The 25413-nt window shown below is 24.2% G+C and overlaps 3 protein-coding genes across 8 annotated transcripts; 1 reads left to right on the top strand and 2 right to left on the bottom strand.

The window, feature by feature from the left end:
- Positions 1-3182: 3182 nt before the first annotated feature.
- On the bottom strand, positions 3183-4914 carry LOC408632 (spliceosome-associated protein CWC15 homolog). The gene is made up of 3 exons (XM_392172.7): positions 4611-4914; positions 4166-4472; positions 3183-4066 (listed from the first exon to the last, which is right to left on the bottom strand). The coding sequence occupies exons 1-3, from the start codon at positions 4739-4741 to the stop codon at positions 3824-3826; spliced, it is 681 nt and encodes a 226-aa protein (XP_392172.1). The 5' UTR covers positions 4742-4914; the 3' UTR covers positions 3183-3823.
- A 4005-nt stretch (positions 4915-8919) lies between these two features.
- On the bottom strand, positions 8920-20108 carry LOC410777 (dedicator of cytokinesis protein 9). 4 transcript variants are annotated; one of them, XM_006571643.3, is made up of 29 exons: positions 19834-19932; positions 19087-19203; positions 18468-18646; positions 18097-18166; positions 17456-17896; positions 16860-17354; positions 16581-16747; positions 16332-16493; positions 16191-16270; positions 15843-16096; positions 15533-15774; positions 15250-15349; positions 14779-15150; positions 14472-14669; positions 14231-14377; positions 13901-14087; positions 13800-13829; positions 12989-13167; positions 12665-12873; positions 12169-12576; positions 11768-12068; positions 11491-11650; positions 11232-11392; positions 10812-11141; positions 10581-10731; positions 10097-10359; positions 9673-10030; positions 9309-9600; positions 8920-9177 (listed from the first exon to the last, which is right to left on the bottom strand). In XM_006571643.3, the coding sequence occupies exons 1-29, from the start codon at positions 19930-19932 to the stop codon at positions 8943-8945; spliced, it is 6387 nt and encodes a 2128-aa protein (XP_006571706.1). In that variant the 3' UTR covers positions 8920-8942. The 4 variants fall into 4 exon arrangements, with proteins under 4 accessions (XP_006571706.1, XP_006571707.1, XP_026298308.1 ...); XM_006571644.3 differs by having other exon boundaries at positions 8943-9177; positions 10590-10731; positions 19834-20108; XM_026442523.1 differs by lacking the exon at positions 13800-13829 and having other exon boundaries at positions 8943-9177; positions 19834-20108.
- Positions 20109-21002: 894 nt separating this feature from the next.
- LOC552068 (protein phosphatase 1L) lies at positions 21003-24352 on the top strand. Of its 3 annotated transcripts, none has more exons than XM_006571641.3 (8): positions 21003-21302; positions 21612-21857; positions 21991-22188; positions 22939-23229; positions 23301-23457; positions 23569-23672; positions 23743-24050; positions 24133-24352. In XM_006571641.3, exons 1-8 carry the CDS (start codon positions 21267-21269, stop codon positions 24215-24217), a joined length of 1425 nt encoding a protein of 474 aa, XP_006571704.1. In that variant the 5' UTR covers positions 21003-21266; the 3' UTR covers positions 24218-24352. The 3 variants fall into 3 exon arrangements, with proteins under 3 accessions (XP_006571704.1, XP_624449.2, XP_006571705.1); XM_624446.6 differs by having other exon boundaries at positions 23542-23672; XM_006571642.3 differs by having other exon boundaries at positions 21139-21302; positions 21667-21857; positions 23542-23672.
- Positions 24353-25413: the final 1061 nt, after the last annotated feature.

Raw genomic sequence — 25413 nt, 5'->3', positions numbered from 1 at the left:
TGGACGGATATGGCAAAGAATTTGTTTACAGGCTGTTACAGGTAACAGCGGCGGGATGGTATGCAGCGGTTGACACGAAAGTTGGCCGTACGAGAAATTCCATTCGAAGACGCGCGCCTCGATGGCACGCAACCTTTACAGACATTTATTTTTGGAAACGTGTTCGTATCCTGTATCGATTTAGATTGCGTGAAAACAGAATTTGACGACAGCTGATTTATTCGTCTTTACGAAATATATTTCTGGATATTTTCGTATATAAATGGGACGGTCGAATCGAAGATTGCCAATGCGTAGTTTTTATCCCTCACGAAAAAATTGCGTTACGCGTTTTATACGATTGGTTTGGATAATAATATTGATCGAGTATAAGGTTGGATTAAATTTTAACACGTGAGAAAGATGTGTATAAATGTTTGTTACGAACTCAACATTTTTAATCGTGCGAATAAGCGACGAGTAAATAAATAATCTGTTCGTCATCGTAGCACGATGTACTTCTATATAAGATATATGACGTATTTCGTTGTAACGAAATACATCACGTCGAATTATACGACTATCGTAAATCATTACGAAAGGATTCCAATAATACGTAGCTCGTAACTATAACTATTAAACGATATAATTTCACCAAAGTTATAACTCGTAAAGAATAAGAGGACGTTTCGGTAAATAAAAAAAAAAAAAACGAAAAACTGGAAAGAACTTTTTTCCTTCCTGGATAGGAAGACTTTAAATTATTGTTGCAAATTAATAAACGTGCACGTTTATTTTCATCAAATAAATTGGATGGACGGATCGGAAAATCAACGTCGCGAATATCATGTTTCCATAGGGAATTTTTTTAATAGAACTAAACGAGAGAAAAAAATAAGTCGCGTGTCATATTTATACGCAATCGACCATAAACGTAGAAGGGATCGGGGTGGGCGGATGACGGTGAAAGCGAATCTGACTCGGTAGTATCATTAATCTGCCAATAAAGTCAACGTAAGTCTTACAATATCCAGTTTGTTGTAAGAAATATTTGTTTACTCGGCACAATTTCTTCTCTCCGCTGGGTATTCGCGAATCGATAAAGCGAGATTAAAAAAAAGAAAGTCCGATTTTTCGATTCTCTTCGCATCTAAAAAATTCGCGACTATTCGATTATCTATATAACATTTTCATATCATGTTTCTATGATTGGTGATGAATAATGCGCGAATAAATAGAAAATAGATATTTTTAATGTATTTCTATGTATTTCGAAATTATGAAAAATTACATCTCTTCTCTTTCGAAAGATCGTGATACTTCGATATCGAGTGAATATCTTGATATTTCTTCTGATTATTTATTGAAAATACATAGTAATATAAATATGATTATATTATTCGGATCGAATTACGAATCAAATATAATACAACATAATAACTCTATCTTAACAGCGACGACACTAAAATTCTACTTGGTCGCGCAAACAACTCGGCCGGTTGCATGTGACAGGCATTAAGCACATACCAATGTTCTTCTTACAGGTGTCGGGGCACACGCATACCATCCGCTTATTCCGCAATGTTCGGATCTCAATTCCACGGAGATAATCCTGAAAGCATGTTTGAAGAGGAGGATGGGGGATTCCATTATCGATGCATGTCGGCTCACCCAATAAAATGTTAGTAGCTTACAGCCCTGGCTCGTCATTCTGCACGTCCATGGATGGAACTCTTGGAGAAAAGCAAGAGATGCTGCAGTTTACTCTCTCTCTCTCTCTCTCTCGCGCCATACTTCTCTCTTTTTCTACCTCTCTCTCGCTCTCTTTCGTCCAACACTCTTTCTCGACTGACCAACAGCAACGGAATAAATAAAGTAAATAGAGGAATATAGGAGGTAAATAAAAAATGTGGCAGCAGAGGAGAGAGAGAGGAGTGTACAAGAGGAAGGGAGGGAGGTAAGAAGAAAAAGAGAGTTAAAGGGAAAGAGGGAGAGGAAAGGAGTGAAAGGGAGAGGGAGAGGAAGGGAGAGTGCCTTCAGGGCGAATTCCCGTCGAGCATCGGCCGCTGCAGAATCCAGAGGTGCGTTCACCGGGGAAATCCCTCCCTCGGAGATTATCCTCTTGAAGAAAACTCGACAACTCTGCATTTTTAGCGCACCGAGTTCGACCAGTGTGTCTACCAATTTACCATTGCATTTCCTCCAGCATATATCTTTTTCCTTTCGTTTCATTTTTTCAAAAAATTAGATATTAGATTCGCATCAAGAAAATTTAACGATAATTTAAATTTTTGCGAAAAATAAAATGAGATCAGATTTTTATTTAAACTTTGTTGATCGATTGATGATATGAAAATATGGGAAATAATTGTTTTCGCATTTGAAAATTTTCATCGTTATTGCAATTGGTTAAAGCGAACCATGATTGTTATATAATTTCATTTAAATTATTTATTTTATCGATCGTGATCAAGTTATAAAACTAGTCGTCATACACTAATTTTATTGTTTTAAAGAGTCCAAGAAAGATGTAACGATCTATGATCTAATTATCGTGAAAATAAATCTTCTCAAAGTTTATATTACTACACATGAACGACACGCATGAATTACTTGGAATGAAACTTCTCGAATAAAATATCAATTATAGTCACATCAACACAATGAAAATTGTAAATACTACCACGAGGATCGCGAGTTAGCCAGATCCGAAAAATGGTATTTAAGCGGCATCTCTCCTAATTTGAAGGTTCGAGAAGAAGGCGAAGAGGATGAAATTGGCGATGACGAATTCAACCGCACAGAGAACCGATCGGTCGTACCGTAACGTACGACATATCTCTTCCCAGAAATCATCTTGAAGCGATCTACCAGTGAACGGTCGTCTCTCTTTCTCTGTCTCTCTGCCGGTCGAGTCGAGCCGGTCCCTCGTGTGTCCCTGTTGCGTTAGTTGGCCAGGTCGGTGCCAGGGAGTCTACCGGCGATAACCAGCTGCGCGTCGTACCGGTAGACTGCCTGCTGCCTCCGGCTGCTCCGGGGACCCTGGGACCGGTTATACTTGACCCAGCGGTTTACACGCGCTGCCGTCAGCACCACCACCGCCGAGGCCGGATCGCACCGCTACCGAAACACATACCTACATTGCCTGGACAAACTTCCAGTATACTCGGCTAGCTTGTTCTTTTTCTCTCCCTCTATTCTACCTCTTTCTCTCTTTCTCTCTCTCTCTTCCTTTTCCCCCCTCACACAATCAACCATCTCTGTCAGACCAATACATTCTACCTTGATTCACCTTACCCCACTCTAGCTCACCCTGCTCCTCTCCCTCTACTCTCTCACTCCAATTATTTATACGCTTATTTTTACATATGAAGTATTTAACGATTTCTTTGCGAAATTGTTAGAGTGGACCTCCTCGAGATAGATCGAGAGTACGTAAACGAACGCGTGCATAAAAGAAAAATTGCGGGCAATAAAATTTTCTGGATCTTGTTCAATGAAATAAAATATCGCAAATTTTGATGACGCCTTCTATTTTTAGATTCAAATTGTACGATGGCTATTAATTGTTCGTATTTTAATTTAGTAAATTTTGTGTGTGTGTAACGTGTCGTTAATCAACACGCATATACGTATATACGTGTGTACACAGAATTGGATATAATAATATGTAATTTAATAACATGCTTATGAAGTTGTAGCCATCCGTAATCCATTTTTAAAGTTTTAAGAATAATTTCTTATACTATTTGTAAGCATAACATGAGATACTTACATATTAACATACGGTAATATTAACTTAAAACTATATACAAACAAATAATGTACTTTTTATATAGTTCATTCACTTAACATATTTTTCCATAAATTTACGATGAAATTCACTTCTTAATGAATCGTTTATGAATACATCATGTTTCTTTTTTGGTTCGGAACGAGCACAATTTTTGAATACAACGTCATCGTCCCATCTTCGTCTGACTTTCATATCTGTTCTTCCACTCTGGGAAGAATAACTTAGTAAAGGATTTCCAGAAAGAATATTTTCCATTCTTATTCTTTCCTCCTCCTGTCGTTTCTCCATTTCCTGCAAAATAAAAAATATAAAATAAAATAGAAATATTAATTACATACATATATAAAAGAATAAAATTGAATTTATGAATAAAATATACAAACATTTTACCTTTTTAGCTTGTTCCGCAGCCCTTTCTTTTTTAATACGTTGTAATTCTGCTAATAAAGCAGCAGTATCATCTTCATCGCTTTCCGACTCTGAATCATCATCGTCAAGAGGATCATCTGCATCTAAACTTGCTGTAGGTACTTGGTCAATTTTCTGTCTTTTAGCACTCGTTGTAGAAGTTTCTCGAGGTGGTTCTATCATACGACGGTTAGAACTTTTCTCCTTTTCTCTTTCACGTTCACGTTCTTCTAATTCTTTACGAAAATCCCGATTTCGCAATTCCTCTATAGTTCCTTGTCCATGTTCTCTGTAAATGAAATTCATTAATGTTGTAAATGAATAAGGTTAGGTTTGATTATTCATTTCAAAAAGTTACAAAAAATTGTTCAAAATAAAAATAAAAATAAATACATATCACACAAAAATAAAAAAAATAACATAATACCGGTATTTTAATTTCGTGTGTGATGGTAAATCTCTGCTGCTGTATTGTTTTGATATTGCACTTAAATCTTTTTCACCGCGTCCTTGTCCTCCTCTAGCAGGTTCGAACGTAGGTCTTGCGGCCGTTGTCATTTTATTTATAAAATATTGAATATCTATCAATACAAAACTCGATTAAGTTTTCTTCTTAATGTAATATTTGTTTGTTCGTTTTCAAAACAGCTGATCGTCAATAAGAAATATTATCGACTATCTTTATTTCGTGTATGATATCGTAAATAGTATATTCTCACTAGAGGTCGTTGATGTAAACCATAAATCGATATACCATTCGATTTTAAAAATCGCATATAAAATTTAAAACCAGTTTCGGATAAGAAGTTACCATGAATATTCTGCAACTAATTATATTACAAATAATACAAATAATTATTTTTATAAATTATCTATTTTATAATTTATATTATAATTTATTAATGTAATTCATCAATTTTAACTTATTTTAACAATAAAAAAGAATCATATTGTTTTCATCATTATTTTTATTATTTTTAATCACAATGAATCAATAAACATAATATCAATAACATAATAATTTATATTTTTATAGTATTTTATAATATACTAATAGTTATGACTTCATTAATCCACAATAAATAATATTTTATCAGAATAATTTAAATATGAAATAAGCTAGTATATATAAACTTACACTGTAAACTTATTGTTATATTGATTTAATTTAATAAACAAATCATTTTGTTATTTTCGCAATATTAAGATTCAATAAAACATACAAAGTCATTTGATATAATTTTTAATGCAATTACTAATTGATATTACATATCTTTATTTATAAATTCAATATATATGTAACAGATAAAAAAACAAAATTCAAAAAGCAATTTTCTATTATAGTATTAGTGCTCAATTTTATCTGTTAAACTTATGATTACACTGCATTACTTACATAATTGCAACATTTATTTCATGCGCCATATTCATTTTTATTATTGAATACTTATGAACTCTTTTTTTTCTTATATGTTTACATGTTTTTTTCTTTTTATAAAAGTTCATATTATTAATCACGTATTTTGTGCAATATATTATAAACTATGGTCAGACTTATATTTAAGTTGTTATCAAAATCATTCTTTTTAACATATTGGACAGCATTCTGACTTTCATTTATTCAAATTTTTGCAACTAAAGAGGCACTATATCTCAAAACATATCTTCAAATTTCACATAATAAATTTGAAACAATTCTGTCATTATCATATATTCGTTTATATAATAATCAATTAAATATTACATTATATATATATATATGTATAAAATTTAATCAAATAAATACACATACACATATATATGTATATATATATGCATATAATGTATAAAATAAAGCAATATAACTAAATTTTCACAATTCAGTTTTAAAAAATATTTATAACATAATTTTAGGATTTGTAATACATAATTAATTTTAAATATGTTATAATAATTAATATATTTGATCTTTTAATTACTATAATTATAATTTGAACATATATATATATATATATACTTGATTAAAAATTTTAATGAATTTTATAATGTTATTGCCTCATTTATTTATATAAAGAATTTTTTAAAACTTGCACTTGAAAAAAAAATGAATCTCTTTGAAAATTAATCTAACTTAAATTCCTGCTAAATCAATATGTTATCATATATTCAAAATATAATTACTTCTTAAACATAATTACTTTTTAACATAAACAATTTATAATATAATTTTAATAAGTATAATTATTTCTATTTTTAGTAGTATTATTTATTATATCAGTTGAGACGAATAACAACATGTATTTCCAAATATTCAGACTCATCTGTGCAATACTAATTTATATTATAACTAATCACTAAGTGCAGTCTGAATAAAAGAAATAATATGCCATGGCACACAAGTTTTACAACAGTCGAATATTTCATAGTTTCATAGTTTTATTTTATAACTAAATTTTATTATAAGCCTAGTATTTTGTAATTTACATATTGAAATATATAATTTCTCACTTAGCCTTTTTTTTTCTATAATATGAGAACTGTACATCCATTTAGCAAATTCTCAAATTAATATTAAAATATATAATAAAATTGTAATTTTAACAATAAAATATTAATGTTAAAAATCACATAATTATATATTCAATAATGAATAAAATATAAAAACTATTAATACATTATTATATATTATATAATTGCACTAAATTTTAAAATGAATCATTTTTTTGTAATTGTATATTTGTGCGTTTATTATTTTTTATTTGCAGTATTATATAAGCAGTTTTGTACTACCAAAATTGCAAATGTATAAAGCATATAAAAAATGTGTATTCAATAAAACAATTTTTGCACATATGAGATAAATTCTAAAACATAATATTTTATATATACTAATTACAATTGCATATACAATATAAATTGATTACATACAATAATACATAAATTTTGCAAAAATTTTTTCGAATAATATTTATAACACAATTAATATCATTGCTTTATACATATAATATTCAGCGAAATTTTATTAAATAAAAAATAAAATCTGTATAAAACAAAATTTTTTCTATTAATATGATATTTTGTATGTAATAAAAATAATAAGCTATTCAATTTTATGAAATATTAAATATTTAATTCTATATTTTTTATATATTGTAAAAATTCAAATATTTGTGTTCTTATTTACATTTTTAAAAAAAATCAAGTTAATGTGTAAATATGATAAAATATTACTCCCTGTTAGAAATTTATCACAAGAAAATTATATAAAGAAGATATGCGTACAATATAAAACAAAAATTTGTTTAATTATTAAAAATACTTTCTTGTTAAGTACATAGTCCAGAAAATTTTATTAATTAAAATGAGGAGATATAAATATTTCACATGCATTTAAATAATCTACTATATAAAACCTTGTTTTTTTATTTTTAATTTAATTTTTTATGAAACATAATTTATAAAAAAAATTATACAAAAGTTTAAAAATTAAAATTTGTTCACATTTGTGATATGTGCATATTCACACATGTAATAGATTATATTATAATCTCCTCCTTCAATTAATAATAATTGAATAAATGTAAAATTGCTAGCTCCATCTTCTTTACATAATACATATATACATATATATATATATATAGAATAAATTATACAAATATATACAAATTAAACTCTACACATTTAACATATTTTAATATACAAATCATTGAATTCTTACGAAATATGTACATATACAGAATACTATTAAATACTCGTAGAATATCTTTGAAAAATCGATTCGAATATCAGAACAAATATAAAATTTGATTTTTAAAAATATTAATTGAAGTTTATTTTTCAAATGATTTATAAACGATTTAATATTGATTAATTAAATCATATTGGATCATGTCATATCATATTAAATTTTTATATTTTAATCAACTTTCACATTTTTTTAGTGTTTAGAATCTATTCTCTAAAGATTCCATATATTTAATAACATTCTGTATATGTATAAATGCCCCTTTAGGTGCTTGACACCAAAATATACTACATTTAACTAGATTTAAATGTATAATAATAAATATATATATATAATATTCTTAATTATATATCAATATAGATTATTATAAATTTTGCAACTAGGAAAATTTTAATATGTATTTTAATATCTTTCATAGAAATAAAATATCTAAATAGTATTTTTTTGTATCTTATCGTTTTTGTCTATATATAAAATTTCAATTGACACAATTATCTAAAAAAGACAGAATATGTATTAAATATATGAAAATGGCAGTGAATTAATTCTAAGAAATAGGCCTCGAGTAATATTTTTACACTAATTAAAGAGAGCAATATGTCATTTTAAAATGTTTTTTAAATTAAATATTTTTAATAATATTTTAGAATGATATTTTTATATTCTCTTGTTCTATTAAAAAAAATAGAAAAATCTTAGTTATTTCTTATTTATAATTTGAAAAAAAAATAAATAAAATTAATCATGATATATCAGCAATATATAAAAAAAAATAAATTTGATTATAAAAAAATTTGATAAAAAAATTAAGAAATTTAAATATATATATAATAATAATTTTACTTACGATTATAAACATGATTATAAATGACATTCATTTATTCATTATTTATAACGAAATTGTTTTAGTGTATGCAAATTAATCATGGGTTAATGTAATTAGAACCCAATTTGTACCATTCACTTATACAAAAAAATGCATAAAAAATAAAGCTAATTTAATTGCAGATGATTTCATTTTAATAGTTCTTTATTTTAAGCTGTATTTGTATGATTATTAGCACCACTGATAGCACTAAATAAAGCAGCGCTGTTACGTTTAAAATTTCCAATTTGTTCATCAGGCCAAATAGGTTCTCCAAGTAATGAAGATAAATTTTGACAAAGTTTCTGATAATTTTCACGTAATACTTCTTGATATTCATGTTGATCAGATGTAATTAGTTTGCTATTTATTTGAAGAGCTGTGTAACATATTTTAACAAATTCTCTGAAAAAATCGCATAATATGAAATTATAATTTAATAATCAAAAATCAATACGGGATATTTAAAGAAATAATTTCATATATATATATATTTCATAAGATATATTTTTTAAAAAATTTTTTTTAAAATATACCTGAAGATATCTTTTAATTCTTCAACTTTATCATCTGGATATTGTGGAGATAGAGCAGGATCTAAAAATGCAGAGGCATATGCAAGTGGTCCAGCATTCACAGTAACACATATACTTCCTTGTAATCTTAATTGCAATTTTTTTACATCTGTTGGACCTATAAGAGCTACATCTTCTAATTCTTGAACACGTTGTCGCATTTCATCTAAAGCAACTTCAATTGGACTCAGTTCCATTATTCGTTTCTCAACTACTAAAATACGTTTTTTAATATATGGGAAAGAATATTGTGCTAAAATCATATAATACAAATTAAAGTATATATTTATAAATAAAACCATAAATAAAATTGAGACAAACCTACTTGTAAGAATTGTTCTACGTTTCCATTGCTCTTCTGGACTACCTCTTGGTTTTCCTTCTTTAGTAAATGGAGTTTCAAACATAAAGCATAATACATTATGATTCTGCTCAAATTCTGTTTGCCGTATTTCTAATTCAAATTTTTCAAAATAAGGTGTGACATGCGTCACTTGAATATATGCTATTTTTGGATCTAATTCAGTTATATCAATAGGTATAGAATCCATTATCATTTTAACATTTTCCGAGCCAAATTTTTCAGAATATAAATGATGAAGACGTTCTGAAATTTCTGATAAAGATGTAACTTTAGGTTCTTTATAAATATATTCTTGTCCATTTTCATCCTCAAAATATGCCTGAAAAATATAATTATTACAAATTATATATAAATAAAAAGAACATTATCAAATATTAATACTTACTGAACCAAAAAATGCAACTCTATAAAATCTTCCAAGAAGTCTTTTTCCGGATTTTGTAACTTCAACAATTTTATTACATGCTTGTGCCAAATGAGAATAACAATTTGCTAACGCTTCGTAATTTCGTTTCTCTTCATACATAGGAACTATTAATCTGTATAAATGTCCAAGAAGTTCAAAACGTTCTGCTTTTTCCAACATCTCAGCACAAATTTCTAATTGTTCAAGAAGTATACATTCGTTGTAATGAATATCTTGTACACCTAAAATAATTCCATTATATATGTTTATGAAATTTTATTTTTAAAAGATGTAATTTTTATTTTCAAATAATTTTTTAATATTTATATTAATCAAAAAAAATTTTAAAATTAATCTAAATTTCTAATTAATAAATATATACATTAAAAAATACGAAAATGAAAAAGAGAATTAAAAATAATAAAAATATAAAATACAAAATATAAATACATGTAAAACATACAAATCTCACCAGCATCAAGTTTAAGACTGCATTCATCTCTAGAAATATTTTTGGAAATCTTATCAAAGGCTTCTGCTCCCCATGTATGAACTTTTCTTAATTTCAAATATTCAGCTATTAATGCAGCAATATGTAATTGACAAAAAGCAGCCTAAGAAAATAATGAGAATATAATATCATAAATATTTTTTCATTTAAAAATTATATTTAATAAAATTTTAAAATATATACCTCTGAAAAATTTCCATCTCTTGCATGATTTCTAGCCATAGTTTCTAACCATGTATGTCTCAGTTCAGGTGTGCTAGCATAAGAATTAGCCAAACTATGTTGTAAATCTACTAACATTTCAGGATCATTGTTGTGTTCTCTCATTTGAGCTGTGGCCATTAAAACCGTTCTAATTCTTTTATTAAGATCTTTAACTTCAACTGGAAAACCAGTACCTTTCATCACTTTATCAGATGAAGCATAACTATTTATTAATGATAATGATTCTTGAAATCTTGAATTATTTAATCCAATAACATTTCCAAGCATTTGAGAAACAGATATTATTACCTTTTTATAAATATAATGTATTAATATTTATAAAAAATATAATTATAATTAATCCAAAAAAGAAAAATTATCTTTTTGATCTTTTCTTACTTGCAAATGAACTCTAGTTAATCCTTTTCTACTAGTGAATTCAAAATTGCTTCTCATAAGAAGATAAAGTAAAGCACAGGATTCCTGTCTGATAGAACTTAACTTACTATTACAACAACGCAATAATTCATAACATAAACGACCACATAAAATTGCATTGCCTATAAGAATAATAAAATAATAATCACTCAATTAAAATTATTAAATATTAATTGTTTTTTATTTCAAAAAAATTCCATTTAATTATTAAACTTTATACCTTGAAACAGAATTATAGAATAATTATTCAAAAAAGCTCTAAAACTAGCAAAAACATGACGTAATAAAGTTTCAGACTGTCCAACTTGCAAAAATGATAAGTATATGTTAAATACTTTTTGCATAATGGGATTGTCACCATCTGTTGCTAAAAGTACATCCTATAAAAAAAGTATAAAAAATATAAAAATTAAATATAAAAATATAAAATATATTTAAAATATAAAAAACATACAATATAATATATCAAATCTAAATTTTTTAAAATTATTTTATACCTTAAAATGAATACAAAATAATCCTAAACAATCCAATGCAATAAGACCAACTTCTGTTGCCATATTCGCTTCTAATAAAACTTGATGCATCTTTCCACTATCATTTTCAACAAGATTTTCTCTTACAGTAGTATTATGTGGCTGCAAAGTACTAGTAGTAGGTCCTTCATTAGAAAAATCAGGAGGTGCCATTCTAGCTGGTAATGTCATTGCTTTCACTGTTCGAGGCTTCCCAGAATTATTTACCATATTTGTAGCTATTTGTCTTTTACCAATATATTTAAAATGATGAAGACTCATTCTAAAATCAAAAATTAATAATATAAATATATTATAATATATAATATATTTATATCAAAAATAGTTTTTTTTTAATTTAATATTAACTTATATTAACTTACTCTATTATTGTAAAAAAACTTAAAATTTCACAATCACTGCATTGCTGCCACCAAGCAATAACTTGATGATCACCCAAATATTTTATCACAAATAAAAAACAAAGTAAAATATCTTTAACTTCTGATGACTGCAATTTATCACATCTAGGTGATGATTGAGTAACACTTAAAGAACGAGAATGTCTTTTTTTTTCGCCAGTACCATTTTCAATTGATTCACGAATAATAGTAGTTTCTTGAGATATATTAGATTGAGAAGCACCAGATATTGTTGATGTATCTGATTCTATACTAGTACAAGAATATCCATTAACTAAACCTTGACCTGCTATGGCTGCGAAGTATGTAGAATCTCGTAGATGCATAGATGCTCTTATCGGAGATTGAGTCTCCAAATGTAATGTAAGCCTATATATATTTTTTTATATAAATTTAATTTTTTTCACTTGGATATTTTTCAAACAAAATAACACTATCAAATTCACTTTAAGTATACCTATGAATTGATTTTGGAGTTCCAGTGGTTGTAACATTACTTGCAGTATCTTTATTTGCCAAAAATGAACTACTAGTTGATATTCTATTGGCACCATTTTGTTTAATTTCTGTTTTACTATTGTCATGTATAGATTGTAATCGATGTAGATTTTCTAATACAATACCTAACCATGGTATATAAATGGATGCTATTCTACTTAATTGACCCTATAATAAAATTATATTATTTTCAAATTATATTTAAATAATATTTGTATTTAAAAAATAATCATATTAAAATATAATTTATAAAAACATAAAAAAATAAATAAAAATAGTTTACCTTATTTTGATATCTCTCATCAAGTTCATGTTTTGCCATTAAATCTCTCAATGTAGCTATTGCTACTTTACGAATTTGTACAATTTCATTTAAAGATGTTCTAACTTCTTGCATTAAAAGTCCAACTAAGAAATGATGTTTGCAAAAATCTTCAGATAAACAATATTCACTTATTAAATCTGTAAGAAATATTTAAAATTAATTTATTTGATATATTATAATCTTAAATAATATGAGAATAGAAAAATATGCACATACAAGGGCCACCTAATTATATTGAAGATAATAAATAAAATTAAAATAACTAAATGAAATTTTTTTCTTTAGTTTATTATAAATTATTAATTATTTTATAGACATTATTTAAATGAAAAAAATATATTTTATAAAATTGTTCATCATTTAATAATATTAATTATTTCGTTAATTATAATTGCAATCTTATTTGCAAATTCATGCATTTCTTTTGCATTAAAATGTTTTTAAGTAATAAATATTAAGATACAAATATAAAATTTTACATAAAAAAATATGATAATTATCTAATAATAATAACCAATATAAAATAAATTTATGTAAATCTATCTTATTGTATTAAATATTGCAAAATTATATAGTATTTTATAAATTCCACAATTTTTAGTGCATTTTAATATAATATAATGAAACAGTCTTGCATAGCAATAAATAAGAATGAAATTATTTTCTAAACATCTACTGATTCATAGTGATTAATAACGAGATAATTCTGTGCAACTCCCATTCACTAGCTACAATAACAATAAACACGGGAGTGTATGACTTAACATACCATCACATTCTGGATCACTCTCTGTATCTTCTAAATAAAGCATAAAATGATTATATTATAATTTTAAATATCAAATATAATATAATATTAATTAATTTTACCTCTGGAAGTAATTCGTGATTGCATCATTGGTAAGTTGAATGATATATAATGTTCATGTGAACAGATTATTTGTAAAAATGTAAATTTAAAATCATGTAATGTACGTTGATCACCAGGAGAAAAATTATCCATATATAAATTTATTAAAAAGAAAACAAATCCACGATCCATAAATGTAAGACATCTCTATTATAAATAAATGTATAAATATAAATATATCACAATAAAATAATAAAATATTGTCATTTAAAAAAAATAAATGATATAATATTTAGATTAATAATTATTGATTTTACTATTTTTTGCTTATTTATATTGCATTTATTTACCTTTAAGAATTGTGCAAGACTTTTATTCAATTCATGAGTTTCAACTGGCATTTCTTTATATTTATTCATAAGATAAGGCATAATAACTTCCACTAAACTTCGAATTTTTTCATGATATTCTTTAGAAAATCTTTCGTTTCTATGCATCTACAAAATAATTAAATTATTAATTGAATTAAATTTCATTCCAAATATGATTTAATTACAATATTTTACATATATTGTAAAACTTTATTATTACTTTTATTCTTCCTGTTGATAACAAATGTTGTGCCATACTTTTAATCATTATCTCAAAAAAGAAACTAGAGTGATGCATAAATTTATTTACTACTAAAAAATCAGTATTGCTTAGTTGCAATAATGTAGGAAGATGTTTTCCTAATTGTTCATGAACTGTGAAAATGTAGTTTCCTTGAGAAGGTGGTACAAAAACAAACTGTAAAATATATTAATATAAAATAATTAATGTAAAATATTTAAAATAATTTTTTAATAAATTTCATTTTAATAAAATGAATTTTATTATATTATATAATAATGTTTACCTTGATATAAGCTTGAAGTGTTTCTTTTCTACCAGCTTCATGTACCATATTTATAAAATGTATTAAAACTCTTATAATATATAAACCAACTTCTTCATTTGTTGTAGAAATTAATAAAGTAAATAATTGATTTAAAATAGTAGGAAGAAATGTAATAACAGTAACTAACTGTACAGCATGAGCAGCTTTTAATATTTTGCAGGTTTCTGAATCTGCTGGTACTGCTCCTAATTTTGTATCTAGGATACGTTCCATGTGAGCAAATAAATTATGCAAATGTACATCACGAGTAAATACTGTTGAAATCAACTGAAATGCTACTGTAAATACTGGCCGTTGGGAATCAACCCATATAATTTCCGGTCCCGCATTCTAAAATGAAAATTATATTTTTTAAATTTTAGGAATAATAATTGCAAATAATCATTATATTCTGTTATTTTTTCACATTAATAAAACAAAAATTTTTACCCCTTTGCCTAACCCAAGAGGTTGTATTGAAAGATAACCTGGTGGTAAATGTGTCGCTACAGGTAGTGTTTGTACATTCATATCCATATCTACATTTAATCTATATAAAATGTATATAATTATTATATATATATATACATATATATATATATATTATTATATATTAAATATATGAAATATATATGAAATAATTAAAATAGTTTTTTTTTTAAATATTACATTTATATATTACAAAAATTAGATTCATTAATTTTATTAATAATATAAATCACAATTAGCATACCTTCCTTTATGTAACAAGGGAGACCAAGCATAACCAACACAATTTTCAACACCATTTTCTTTTTTCTTATTCATATCACAACTTATATGATAAAAAGAGAAAAGTAAATGATGCTTAGCATGAAGTTTCGGTGGTAACCGTATCTTAATTTCTTCGTACCAAGAAGGAATTGCATTATGATGTAAAACTGCACAAGACGCTCGTAAACACAAAAGTGCAGTACCGGGTCTTCCATATATACACTATTATAAAAAGATGAAATTAGTATTTATTAATAACGCAATTATTTATAAAGCAATATTTTATATACTCTTAAAGGTGTAGTATTTTCACTATCATCATCTCGTAATTCAATAATGCAAGCAATGTTTCTAGCTCTCGTGAATATTTTTTGAGTATCAAAGCAAAGAGTTTGTGGATATACATAAAGATGATTAATATAAGTTGTATATGGATGAACATCTTTTTCTGAAATACTTTCAAATTCTGCAATTTCAAAAGTAGGTTCAGATATTGGTGGTAATGGAAATGGTTTTAAAGGTGCTAAAGATGTAGATAATGTATCTATAAAAAAAGAATAAAAATAAACCAAAATGTATTATATATTAAAAATATTATATCTATTAGAAAAATATTAATAATCCTTCAAAATACATACTATCAGACAAATCTGTAATTGACTCAATTTTTATTTTCAACCAACCAGGTATCACAGTCAATTTACTAAGTTTCTCAGGCCTATAATAAAAAATATCAAAATGTATTTGAATAATTTATTATATATGTTTATAATACATACTTTCTATACTCTGAAAGAAGTTTGAGTAGTTCTTCATCTTTTATTTTATTCCCTTCTTGTCTGTATATTGCAGGAAAATCTGATGATGTATCTAATTCATTACTATATAATCTAAATAATGGTCTAGCAGCCCAAGCAAATGGCATTCTATAATTTCCCAATCTGTTTTTAATTATAATTATTAAACAAAATATATTACACAAACAAATATACAATTTTTAAATATAATATATCTATATATAAGATTACCTTTGGCAACATGCTCTAACTTGTTTATGTACTTTTAAACCTAATCGTGGATCTTTTGTAGCCCTTAAATATGGTTCAGAAGTTTGACATATATTTCCTTGTAATATTTTATCTATTCTTACAACCAAAAATATATCAGGATGAGGATTACTAATACTAAATATGGCCTAAGAAAATATAGATTATTATTATTATTATTAAATATAGATTATTATTGATAATATAGAATAATATTAATAATATTATATTAAAAATTCAATAATAAAAAAAAAAACAAACCTGTTTTGGATATTTAATCCAATCTAACGGTATATTTTTCAAATCATTTGGTAGTTTAATATTTTCTGTAGATTCTGTCATAATACCTACAGGACTTAATTCTTTTATCATTTCTTGAATAACTTCATGATTAATATCGAAATGAAAATTTTCAGTTAGTTTTCTACCATTTCTTGCATCATAAAGACTTAATGTAGTTTGATAAGGTTCCACTTGACATAATGATTCCTTTTCATCTATTGGTGCTTGTAATCTGAATTTAAGACTTTCACATTTTACAAAAATTCTTTGTCCAAATTGTTCTTTATATGGATCAATATTTTGTTCATTACAATTTCCCAACTGTTGTTTAATATGTGGTATATGAGGATAAATACTAAATAATTGTTTACGATTTTCTCGTCTCGCTAATGCTATACTAGTATCTGTTTCCCTAGAATATTTTATCAATTGTGGATTCATACTTTGCTCCAAGCCTTTGAGTGTTCCATAAACCTACAAATAATAAAATCAAATAGAATTATATATAAAATAGTTCATTTATATAAATTTCAAATATTAAAAATTCAAATAATATTTATTTATATTTCTAATACCTGCATAGGTTGTGGAGAAGGAGGAGGTGTATTACATGCTCTTTCTAATGAAGCAGCACGTTTTTCTTCTTGTTGTTTATAATGTTGTAATACTGAGCTCAATTTTAGTAACCAATCCTGCATATCTGTTTCATTATCTGCTGCTAAAGTATATGATTTATGAGTCCCGCTCATTCTTAATTCAAAACAATATCTTCCACGTTTTGAATTTCTAACAACTTCAGTACAAAAATCCATTACTATTGTCAATTTAGCTTCACCTTTTTTTTCATCTTTAAAAAGTTCAAGAATGTATGTGCCATCAACTTCTTGCCTAAGATGACAAAACCTTCTTTTGAATGATTTTGAACCAATATTTGCAAACATACGATCACTACTACCAATTTCTGGTCCTTTCATTAAATAACCTTCTTTTGTTATTCCATTATTCTTTGTTAATTCCTAATAAAATTAAATAAATTTAATATCTTTTTTAAAATAAATTTATTATTTTACAATAAAAAACAAAATATAAATAATATAAAAATTAGCTTTATTTAATGTTATAAAAATAAATATTTAAATTAAATTTTTTTTAAATTAGTTTTATCTCAAATTGTTTTTATATAAAAAAAGAAAAAAAAAAATAAAAAATATTTTACCTCATCAACCTGATCTACTTCTGTATCTATTTCATATACTTCATCTTTCAGATCTTCTATTTTTGCTATTCTAAAAAATAAGAAAATATAAAAAAATTAATACAATATACTTTATTATATATTTAATATAAAATATATATATAATATATTATCAAAAAAAATATTGGAATAATTAATATTAAAGTACAAAACATTATTTCATTAATATGAAATATTATTTATTTTATTATTTTATTATATTATTAATTTATTATTAATTAATTAAATTATTTCATGATTAAAACATTTAAAAATATTTGTCAATATTATATATATATATATATATATATATATATATATATATATATATCACTAGAAACATAAGGACATACTTAGGTAATTCAAGATAAGTTCCACTATATGCTGAATATTTATAATGTATGAGATTCCAATTAGATGTATAACTTCGTAAACATTCTTTTGTAAGAAGATTTTCTCCTCCTTCCTCATTATCTGAAGTTTGTGATACAGTTGGTACAAGAGTACGGTATCTTCTAGGTAATACCACTTGCTATATTAAAAAAAGATATAACAAAACAATAAAAATAATTAAAATCAAATTAACATTTTTTCATAATATTTTTTATAATTTTCCATATTTTTCCTTTTTTTTATTACAATTATATATATATTATTATATTTTCGTAAATTATTTATATAATAATTTTATATATGTAATTATACATTTATAATAAATAAATATTAAATATATATTATTATTAAATATTAATTATATATTTATCATATATATTATAAATATACCTATGTTATAAGACATTAAAATATAACATTTTTATAAATAAAAAAATTTTTTAAAAATCCTGTATTATAATTTTAAAAAAATAGATTTAAAAGTAGCATATTATTAATATCCTATATATGAATCTATATGATGATTTATCTATTCATGCAACGGATGTAAATTTTTTTAAATAGATAAGAAATACTCACTGAAACATCATCTTGAGGATATAATAGAAGCTCTCTCTGAGGATCATTTTGTAATAAAGTTTTATTCTTTAATACAAAACTTTCAAAATCTATAGGTTCTACTAAATGTGGTTTATTCTGAAATTAAAATATTTGTATAAAATAAATAATAAAAAAGTAAAAAAAATATTATAATAATTAAAAACTATAAAATTATACATTTTTAATTAAAAGCTATAATAATTATTATATATAAATATATAATTTATATATATGTATATTAAAACTTTTAACATAATATTTAAGAATTAAATATTAATTTATAAATAAATTTGTATAAAAATATAATTTTATCTAAAAATAAGAAATTATTTGTTTTTTAACTAAAAAAAATATTTAACAAATAATAAATGAAGCTATTACCATAAATGGAAATGTTTCAATGTGAATAATATTATCTTTAAAAGAATCTCAATTTACTACATAAGAAATTAAAATAATGGATGGAATTTAAAAAATACAAGTAAAAAATTGATATTTAGCATCATGCTTATCTCTTCTTTAGCTTGAAATATTTATAGTTATTCCCGGGTTAGTTGACAGTAATTATCATAAATAATGAATTAATGATGTTATAAAGTTCCTGATAAATAATTAAAAGGAAAATATATTTTCATTAGTATTAATTAATTACATGTTTTTTTTCGAAAAATAATAAAAAAATCTGTATAAAATTTAGCGGCAAATGTATCAGGTAGAGAAACCTACCTGTACCGTACTTTCACGTACTACCTGAGAGACAGTCTCTCGTAATTGAGCGGCCATACCCGGTTTACCCAGGCCGCGGGTAAACTTCCTTTCGCTCATCTTAGTTGATGACACATTGATCTCATCACCGTTCGCCAACTAAAGCAATCATGAACATCACGCATACTCATTACATTGGACAATATTAACCACAGATTATTACCGCGGCCATATTTACGCGGCTTCTAAACTCACGTCGTAGCAACGCATGACAGTTCTCTCTATGCAGTTTACAGCGTAATACATCGCTGCAAATACACATATATATATATATATATATATATATATATATATATATATATATATCCGGTATATACATTATATACAAAATACTATTTAAACACGTTGCAACCTATATAATATTATCCTTAGAAATTATATATACTATATATTACATAAATATACATAAGAGATATATAAATATATGTAATACAATAATTACTTATTCTTCAAATAAAGTTAAATAGCTAAATATTCTAATTCTGTTTTTATGTTTTTAAGTTTTAATTTAATTAATATTATAAATATAAAGTATTGTAAAGTATTATAAAGTTTTGACTAATGCTTATAATGATTTTTTTTTTATTATTATAATTTTATATTATTGAAATTCTTGGTCTTTTTATAACTATAAGAAATCATAATAAATTACAATTTTTAATTTTACAACCAAATAAAGTTTTAATTATAATGGAATAATCAAAATCATATTTATATTCGTTTTAATAATATTAAATTTTATTTTTTTTTATATGTTCTGCTGCAAAAATATTTTTAAAAATTGTAATAATATAAAAATAAATAAATATAAAAATTACAATTAAAGATATCTATATCGCATTATGATTATAAAAATATATATATTATTAAATAAATTAAAAGCATAATATATTTCAATATTTTTCTATAAAAATATACTTTAATAAATTTTATTTTATTTTTTTTTATTAGTTTAATCTATATTTATCTATATATCTGAAAGAAATAAATGTTTTAAACTTAGTTTAAAAAATATTAAAAAATATTATATATAATTGAAAAATATTTAAATTTTATAAATAAGATAATTCTAATTAATTATAAATAATATGGAATACTGTAATGCCGCTTAAAATTGCGGCGTGAGGTCAAACATCTATCTACAACAACGTTTGTAATTTGGCATCGTCTGCTGTAGATATTAAATAATATACAGAAGATTTTTTCTTGAAGATTTTAAAAGTTTTTTCAAAGAAATAATTATATGAATTTTCGATGATTTTTTAATTTTTTATAATTTTCATGTATATTTGGTGCTCTATAATATTTATCTGTTCACAAATAATTATTAATATAATTGACATACAAATTTACAAGAAAACTGGCTTAATTCAAGATATTTTTTGTATTAGATTATGGATGACGAACTAGAAGACAAGATTTTATATCAGGTAATATAAAAATAATCAAATATAATGTTTGTTTTTTTTTTTTAGAAAAATATTTTTTGTAAGAATACTTATCATATATTTGATCTACAATTTCGCGTAATTTGTATTCAAAAATAGTTTCGATTGATTGCTCTCAAATTTTTGTAACATATAAAACAATATAAGTTCATTTGTCATCTTTTTATTAATCAATAATAGATAATAATATTTACTTATTTATATGTTTGAACATTTAAAATTTATTTATAAAATTTTCTTTATAAATATCAAACATATCGTTAATTTTACATTTATGGGATTGTGTAACAGACATATGTATCATATATGAAGCTAGTATCAAAGTTTGCAGTGGGTATTCCCACAGGATTAAATGCTGGAATAAATACTCCTTTGGGTTATTTTTGGAAGATCATGAGAGTATATGCGTTTAAGCCAGAAGTGTTAATTTGTGGTGCAGTTTTGGCAATAATTCTATTTTATATACAAGCTGTTGATGTATGGAGCCGATCATTGTTAGGTAGAATTCAATATACGCTTGGTCGTACAACATCAAAAGTATGTAAAAAATAAATATAAAAAAATAAATTATATAATAATTTATAATTAAATAGATAATATTAGTTATATAATTGAATTTTATTTAATTTATTTAAAAAATTATTTATTACTTAATATTTTATCTCTTTAGGTATCAAAACTACAATTTTTAGTTAATGATTCTGTAAATAATGGGGTGAAACTTAGTTGGGAATTAAAACAAGGACATATTGCTGCATATGCAGTTCAAGGTCATAGAGCTCGTATGGAAGATCGTTTTGTTGTAAATGAAGATATGAACAATACAGGTGTATCTTTATTTGCAATATTTGATGGACATGGTGGAGAAGTAAGTTAAAAAATATTTAAAAAATAAATTTATTTAGATATTATAAAAATTTAATCAATTGTATTAATAGGATATTTTTAAAAGTTTATTTATTGAAAATATTTTTAAAAGGTTCATTTATTGAAATTTTATATAATATTTTAAATTCTTATTGTAATTTTTTTATAACATTATTGATATGATATGATGATAGTCTTTCAAAATTGCAGATTAAAGGCACAAAAATAAGGTAAAAATATTTTATAATGGTAAAGTTATAATATAAAGTTATAATGGTAAAGTCAGATAATAATAGTGAAAATTAAATTAAAAAATATAAAATATTAAAATATAGATTTTAACAGTATATATATATATATATTTATATTATAAGTAAAGATATATATATATATATTAATTTCTTAGAATTTATATCATTATAGATTAATTTCAAATATTATTACATTATTACATTTTGTTATTGTTTATATAATTATTTAAATAGAAAAATTTAAATATTATTATAATAGTATGCATGCAAAAATAAATTAACAGAAAAATTGTTTTTCATTAATATTTTTAGTAAAAAATATAATATATATTAATAGTTAAATTATATAATTATAGTTAATGTAGTTTATTATTTGTCACTACTTTTAAATATAGCAAAAGATATTATTAAGACATATAGTATACTGATATGTTAATATTCTAAATCTTTTTGTTATTTATAAATACAAAATTTTAATATATTTTTTTTTCTCTCAATAGTTTGCAGCAAATTATGCTCGTGATAAACTTATTCCAAATATTAATAAAAAAGTGATTGAATTAAAAAATATGATAGCTGGTAAAACATCATATGTATCCGAAAATATACAGAAAAATGAAGAAATGGAAAAAAAAGAAGAAAAAAGTGATGTAGGATATCTTGAACGTAAAAAATCTTTTCGTAAAACTGTAAGCACATCATTGACAGATGATTGCAAAAAAAATATTGATGTAACTGATCCAGAATTGCTTGATAAATTGGATAGTTTACAAAGACCAATAACAAGAGAAGTATGATTAATTATTATCTTTTAAATATAAGTTATAAAAAAAATATTTATTTTTTTTGTTTTAATTGTAAGATAAGACCATGCAGAACAATAGAAAAGCCTCAAAAAATAGATATTGCAAATTATCTTGATGGAAATAAAATAAATTATGGTAGATTATTAACTGATGAAGTACTAGCAGTGGATAGATTATTAGTTGAAGCTGCTAAGAAAAACATGGATATAGCTGGTAATTATATATATATTTTTATAATTTTTATAATTTTATTAAGTTTCTTTAAATTTAAAAATAACTTTTTAAAATTTTTACAAGGCACAACTGCCTTGATTGCTCTTCTAGAAGACAATAAATTAATTGTAGCAAATGTTGGAGATTCAAGAGGTGTGATGTGTGATGGAAAAGGAAATGCTATACCTTTATCCTTTGATCATAAACCACAACAAGTACATAATTTTATTTATATAAATCGCATTTATTATTAAAATACACTTCATTTCTAAAAATAATTTTTAGGAAAGAGAAAGAAAAAGAATAAATAAAGCTGGTGGTTTAGTGACATTCAATGGTGTGTGGAGAGTTGCTGGTATATTAGCAACTTCTCGAGCTTTAGGAGATTATCCATTAAAAGATAAAAAATTAGTTATTGCTGATCCTGATATTTTAACTTTTGATCTTAGTGATCATAATCCAATGTTTATTGTCTTGGCATCAGATGGCTTATGGGATACATTTACAAATGAAGAGGCTGTTGCGTTTATTAAGGAACGCATAAATGAACCACATTTTGGTGCAAAAAGTATTACATTACAAAGTTATTACAGGTAATATATAACTTCACTTTACAATTTAATCTAATATTAATTTAACCGTTTTATATATTGTATATTTGTTTTTTATATATAGGGGTTCTGCTGACAATATTACTGTAGTTGTAATTAATTTAAAAGATCGTAAATATAGCATATCAGAGGCCAAAAAAAATCAATAATGTAATATACAATGAATTTGTTTTTTTCCAAAGATATTCTAGTCATTAATTATACATTAACGACTAAGTGTAAATCTGGAAAAAAATGAAAATATACTTTTGTTTGTGTTATATAAAAATATAATTTCTTTATAACCATATTAATTTATATTATATATTGTATTATAATATTTAATTTAAATTTAATTATGATTGTTAAATAATATTGTTAATGTGAAAACATAGAATATTTATTGAAAATTTAATAATTACAGCATAATGTAATTTATTATAAATTACTATATAAATATTTTTATATAGAAGATTCCGCTTATTTGAGCCACCGATTAATCGGGTAGTTGTTTATTTGAAATTAAGTTTGAAGAACAAAAACCAATCATTAGAGATAATCATTCATAGTTTTCCTCTCAATTGGGACAGTGTATTGTAACAGATAATTCCAATATTATAAAAAAAATAACAAGCGGGACAATACAAGGAATATCCTTCCTCATTCCATCCATAGTTATCATACTATATGATTTTATTTATAATTTAATCAAAATGCATACTTATGTGTATGATTATATGGATCTAATTAGAAATAACCAATCATTCCCTTGTCTTGCCATCTTTTCTAAGTCACACTATTTATATTTTGCATTTTTTTTTTTGTTTTTGTTCATTATAATTTTATTTTTCTAGAAATTAAAAAAATTAATATTAATTGTGCATACATTTCAGAATCAAATAGAATATATTGAATATTGTAATTTTTAAAAATTGTGTTTTTTTTTTAATTTTTCAAGCTAAAATGTAATAATATGTAACACAATAAAAAAAATGTTATGATCTATTATTAATTGAAAAAATTATTATATTGGAAAAAATAAAAGATTACCTGCCCTATATAAATAATTAATGTATATTTCTTATAAATATATTAGATATTAATTGTATATTAAACAGATCAAAAGATTCAATGTCCCAAATAATCGGAATCCACTTACTAAAGAGTATTACAAAATTTGTAAATTATTTTTAAACTATAATGCGCACATGTTTTATATTATCAAAATCTTGTTTATTATTGCTAAAAAAATAGCAACAATTTTAAACTGTATATTTTATTTTATTACATAAAATTTGAAATACAGTAAATTTTATGCTATTCAAATAAATATATTTTGTTATTTATAAAGAGCAGCCAAAATTTA

The sequence above is a fragment of the Apis mellifera genome, linkage group LG1, assembly GCF_003254395.2.
Source record: "Apis mellifera strain DH4 linkage group LG1, Amel_HAv3.1, whole genome shotgun sequence".
NCBI lineage: Eukaryota > Metazoa > Arthropoda > Insecta > Hymenoptera > Apidae > Apis > Apis mellifera.
Note: the sequence above shows the minus strand (reverse complement) of the source record. Positions and strands in the feature narration are given on the sequence as shown.